Source organism: Malania oleifera, chromosome 8 (assembly GCF_029873635.1).
Source record: "Malania oleifera isolate guangnan ecotype guangnan chromosome 8, ASM2987363v1, whole genome shotgun sequence".
In the NCBI taxonomy this organism is placed as follows: Eukaryota; Viridiplantae; Streptophyta; class Magnoliopsida; order Santalales; family Ximeniaceae; genus Malania; species Malania oleifera.
Window position 1 is genome coordinate 29994768 of NC_080424.1, and position 6000 is coordinate 30000767.

The window sequence follows — 6000 nt, forward strand, 5'->3', positions numbered from 1 at the left end:
CTTCACCTCTAATTCTTTAGAGAAGAATTCTTTTGGGCCCGAGAGAGATGATGAGGATCGGCATGCATTACCTATCTCTTTTTCAGATATTGTGACACGTGGACAACCTCCAGATGTCCACATTTCCTTTGATGATATGCTAACGCATGGGCGAGCCCCAAAAGTCCACATCGGTTCATAATTGTTTGTAGATTTTTGAATGGATTATTTGAAGACTTTTTAGTGTGAGAAAGACCCAAGTAGAGATGCCGAAGCAAGTCTGAATTCAAGATCCATGTGGCCCCACACGGTCTTGGGCCTCCCTTTGACTTTTGTTTGTATTTAATTTGTAAACATGCAAGACAACTTGCTTGCATGTGTATGTTAGGAAATTGTGTGAGTATGTCTAATGAGTTCGAGTGTTAGTAAGTTGTGCTTAGTATTTATTGTGTCTAGAAAGTTGGAGCATTTATTTTATTAGTAACTTGTAAGAGTAATTAATGTGTCGAGTAAGTTGGTGTCTTTATTACTTGTGTCTCCCATGCTTGTGTGGGAATTGTTAGTTGTTTAATGTTTTTGTCCCCCCATGCTAGCTAAACTTATTAATGCTTTGTCCCCCTATGCTAGCTTATATATATACCCCTTAAGAACTATGTAGAGAGAAAAGTATTGATATTGAAAGGAAATTCCTTTGTTGAAGCTTGTTAAACTTTGTCCAATCCTTGTGATTGTGTAGTGAGAGGATACGTCGTTCTCCTCGGAGATCAGGTGGTGAGAGACCACTATTCTATCCAATGACTCCATCCCTATCCCACTTTCACGACTTCCCTCCATCACCCACATGGCCACCACCAAGTTACACCCAAGGCCAACAATCCACCATTACATTGCAGCATACATATTACATTTCAAAGTTTGCACGAAGGACTTCAGGAGAGTCCTATCCTGTGTAGAATATCGTCAAGTCAACCATCATTTTGATTGGTAAATTCAGCATTCATTTGGATCATTACATACTTACAGCAGTTCCACTTCCCCTCCATTATATTGCAGCGTTTGTCTCGGTGTTTTAAAGCATGTTCCAAGGAATTTTCTAGAATGGTCTAAGACTTGTGTTGAACAACGTCAGGTCATCCAAACAATTCTCTTGGTAATTTTAGCACTTGTGTTAGAATATTGTAAACCCTTGCTTATATTGAAGCCTTTACTGGAAATCTGAAATTCCATATTTGATAAGCCCTTTGAATCCATAGATTGCAATATTGATACTTGCTAGTTTAAAATCAATTGTGGGAATATTGCTTGCTAACAATAGAACTTAAATTTTTGAAATTTTGAATAACATATTTGTTGCATATAACTTGATTCCTTTGTGAAAGAACTCTTGGGACTTATTTCTGAACAGCAACATACACCGTTTAAAAATTCAACAAGAAGTGAAATGAAACTTGATTTATTGTGTTTATGTTTAGTTAATTGAGTTTTTAAAACAAAGTGTCTTGAGTGTATGTGCTTGTGTGAGGGTTGAAACTGTAAGACTAGGCCACCCTTACCCGTCCTACAATAAATACTCTCATGAGTCTCTCCAAGGTCCCAACTGCCCTTGCAGGAATTCTAAAAAGGGATAAAAAATAGATGGGAATATTAGAAAGGGCAGCAGTAAGAAGATTATCCTACACCCCAACGATAAACATGCCCTCTCCTAGCCATCTAGTCTCCTCCCAATTCTCTCAACCCCTAGATCCAAAAAGCAACCACATAGGATTACCCCCTAAAGGAAGACCTAGATATGACAAAGGCCAATCCATAGATGATGAATTCAAAGAAAAGGCATTTCAAGAGTTATCCAGTAAATAGCCCTACATAATTGACACCATAAGTGCTAATTCAAATTCCAAATAAGCACCAAAATCAAAAAACAACCCCATATTATAATGTACTAAAGACACGAGGAAACTCCATCTGCCCATCTATTGATGCTAAAAAAAACATAAGATAATAGACTTTTGAACAAAATATAGCTTCTTGAAGAAAGAAATACAAAGATTTACATAAAATATCACATAAACATGCCACAGAGGTAAAGGAATAGCGGTATTTAAATATTAAAAATTAGACCTCTCAGTGACATATAGCTAACACAAGAAACAAGGTCAAGGTAAAAAAAAAAAATAGAGAATAAAATAGAATTGAAACAGAAGGCCAGTAAAGGAGCATGAGGCATTTCTTCTCCAGCTCTCCCTGAAGACCATAGATGCACTCTCTTATTGAAAAACTCTATTTCAAGTAAATGTTGCACCAAAAGATGAAAATTTAGTTGATAGAGATTTAATCTGAGCCTGCTAGAAACCTTACCATGCCAACAGCTGCAAAACTATGGAAAAAATTAAAAGAAAGAAGAAAATCAACATACTTGGCTCCAATTGAATCCATTGTACAAATGAATGGCTTGTCTTCATCCCCCAATCCAGCAATTACGGGCTGGCAAAAGTATGGTCCAAACCTAAACAAAGAAAACATGTTCTTTACATGTTGTGTACAAATGCTTTGAAACAAGTGCAGGACCTAAAATTTCTACCTGATCAATTTTTTTTTTCTTTAAAAAAAAATTGAAGGCAGAAGAGAATATAAAACACTACAAAAAATCAACCTCAAGAAATATTATGTAAGATGCTAGGGCATCATAAGTATTCAAATAAATGAATTCTTTCAATCCTTGCTAACCAAAAGCATGTATGTTATCAAAGGAAATAGTGACTGCTTCCTATCAAGAAAAAAAATTCCCTAACAGAAAACAAATGACAACAAATAAACCCAAACATAATAGGAAAATTGAATTTCAGTTCAACTAGATGCAAGCTAGAATTATATAAAAGAATAGGAAAACCAAAGCACAAGACCTAATTCACCAGCCTTGATTGCATACGCCTTTGGTTGAAGAGTTATGGATTTATTATTCATCTCAGTGGGTATAGCAATAAAATAGCCAGCACAATTTTAAAAGTAAATAAACAAGCTTCCCTAAAATTTGTAGACCGTTATAGCTCTCAAAAACATGGATTTGTCAAGAGTTTTATTGTGGATTTGGACGCCAAAGTTCATGATGAAAATATATCACCTTAAACTCTATTGTTTTATATTTCTCATTTTTTTGAATAGAAAAAATTTGTTTTGAGTTAAAAAAGAAGGGTTAGTCTAGTGGCAATGGTGCCCACACCCATACCTTACAAGCCTCTTCTAGTTTCAATAAGGAAGACCCAGAGGTGCATTTTTTATGTTGAAGAACCATTAACATGCAATGTGCATACAGTTCAAAGCATGTCTTCCTTGGGATCATGATTCACAAAGAGCCATTAATGTGCATTCTCTATGTTGAAGAGCCAATAGCATGCATACAGTTCAGTGATGGTTCCAAGGATTCAAATGAAGAAGAAACTGGAGTGAGCCTCCATATATTCTCTAGTACCAATTTAATGACATGATAGACAATATTCAATCATCCTTATATCCAAAAATATGACTGCTGATCAACATGATTGTTGTAATGTTTGTTTCCATTTTTCCCACATTTATTAATTTCATCTGAAAGATGCATACTAAAACAAACCAAATAAAGGCACATCACTGGCAACCCTGGTAGAGATACTTATGGTTGGAGCAATGGCAACAAAGAACTTTGTTCTAAGGAAGGCCAATGTATGTTTGCAAAGATAATCTACTATATCAAAAAAATAAACACAATTATAAATTTTAAGGCTATATAGGCAAATTAATCTTCTCCCAGCACAAATAGGGCAAACAGTTATCAGTTTAAATTATTCACATAAATTTGAAGACAAAGGAGCTTGTTTCGTTTACGTTAATAAATTTCATGTTTGAACATTAAGCAATTTAGTTGCCCAAATTTTGGTTTGTAAAAATTTTGTTACTAATTTCAAAACACATGGAAAATAAAATTAATGCTAATATAATTTTGCATGGGAAGGGGGGCATTTCTAGGTTATTACAAATACAGATAACATATTAAATTATGTGAAGATTATTGGATCGAGGGAGGAAAAGAGCCCTGCCAGGATCCCCTAGAGTCTACCACTGGACTAGATATTTCTGTAACATTTTTTTTCCAAAGCATTCACTTACACTCCTCTAAAGATAACTTCAACTGAACAGGTATCTAATTTATAAGTTTATTTATGTAATTCATACCAATTGCATAAGTCTAAATATATATTAGCTTACTTGCCAACATATAGTCTATTTATCATATGTGCATGCATACCCCACATATCTAAATATGGGAAAGACTGAATTCTGCACCTAGATTGGTGGTATAGTCAAGAAAGTTCCATATGCTAATGCTATGCATAACTCTAAGCCTTGAAACTCCTCACACGAAACAAGTACACCATATGCAATGCACAAAAAAACATGAGAAATGCAACAACGGTGCTATTGACTGAAAACAGGCCTGATTGTTCCTTTAGCTTGAAACTCAGATTGATACATTACATTATTATATTAAAATTAAACACAGAAAATGCTTGCAGAGAATTCTACAAATGATCAAATACAAAGCTAGAAGCTTTGGTCTGCCTCACTGGACCATTTAACCATGCACAGTTGAGGAGAAATACAGCTATAACCCTATCGAAAGTTGATCTGTAGTGAGCCCATTATCATGTCAACAAGCGCAACGCATGCAAACTAGTGCCAAAAAAAATTATTTCCGAACTAATATCTTGAACTTCTACAATTTTACGTACCTTTTCTCATAAAGAATAGCTGAGACAAGGCTAGCAAAGGTTTCTGGCTTCATGTCCCTCTCTTCACGAAGCTGATACAGTTTGTGACGAAATACAAGCCGCTGGTACCTACATGTCAACAAGAAACAGGAGCATATAATAATTTAAGAATACAATACACAGCACGAAAGCAAAAGTAAGAACGACAAAGCAATGATTCAGCATACAGGGTTTGCGCATCTGTTGCAAGTCCGGAGAGTCCAATGAGGAGCCTATCGTGAATTCTATAAATCCTCTGAAAGTCAGTGGCGATTGTCTGAAGCTGAACGCCAAGTCGCCGATCGCTGGCGATGGCGAAGCAGTTCTTTCCCACCATGGCAATTAGGGCACTGCCATTGTACTCAAAGATCTGTCAGGCAAGCAGATTCAATAAGATCACACACATAAATACACACACAAGCTGACTCAAGAAGACAACTTAGGGTTTCCCGAAGTCGACTCTGAAGACTAAATTGCGGAGATAGAGAAGGAGAACACGGGCAAAGACTCACCGACATTAGAGAATATGAGAAGTTACCGCCAAGAGAGAGAGAGAGAGAGAGAGAGAGTAGCAGCAGCAGCAAAGAGCAGAAGCCAATAAACGTTCTGAAGGTCTAAGACTCCAAGGAAGAGATGGCTGGCTTGGGCGTCACTCCAAGTTGCAGAAAGTCGAGTTAGGGGGGTGACCGGCTTTTTTAGCCCGATGGGCTCGGGCCTTCGGCTATTTCGGTTGAACCCGAGAGCCGCCCAAAAGAAGGTGCCGGATTCATGATCGGGTTCAGATCGGATTATAAACGGGTAAACTTAATTAGGTTGAGTCTAAATGGCTGAATAAATCATGACCTCGAATTTACCCAATTAATAAATAGATTATAAATGGTTATCCAATAAAAAATATATAATATATTTATTTTTACTTTTTTCTTTAATATTTTTAAGAATTACACTTATTATTTTCTCATTAATATTTTTAACAAATATGAGTTAATAACACTAATCTATTATTTTATTCTTTAGTATTCAAAAAATGTGATTTGAAATTTCAAAACACCTATATGGAATCTAGTAATTTAAAAAATTAAAAAATAAATGAGTGATGCAGTGAATATCGAATCCAGATTTAACTAACTCGTTAATTAATTGGACTAAGTTCAAGTTCACCTGTTTATAAATAGGCTAGCCCGTCCAAACCCAAATCTTACTTAGATGAGCAGGTAAAGAGTCGTTCATTAGGCATTTG

The 6000-nt window shown here is 35.8% G+C and overlaps 1 protein-coding gene across 2 annotated transcripts in view; it reads right to left on the minus strand.

The window, feature by feature from the left end:
* Nucleotides 1-5528, minus strand: part of LOC131162519 (proteasome subunit beta type-3-A) — a 42859-nt gene extending 37331 nt beyond the window's left edge. Inside the window, exons 1-4 of one of the 2 annotated variants that reach the window (XM_058119104.1) lie at nt 5273-5528; nt 4949-5130; nt 4743-4850; nt 2393-2482 (exon numbers count right to left, since the gene is read on the minus strand). In XM_058119104.1, the coding sequence (XP_057975087.1) occupies nt 2393-2482; nt 4743-4850; nt 4949-5130; nt 5273-5278 (386 nt within the window). In that variant the 5' untranslated portion in view covers nt 5279-5528. The remainder of the gene's footprint in view (nt 1-2392; nt 2483-4742; nt 4851-4948; nt 5131-5272) is intronic. The other variant, XM_058119103.1, reaches the window with a different exon arrangement.
* Nucleotides 5529-6000: the final 472 nt, after the last annotated feature.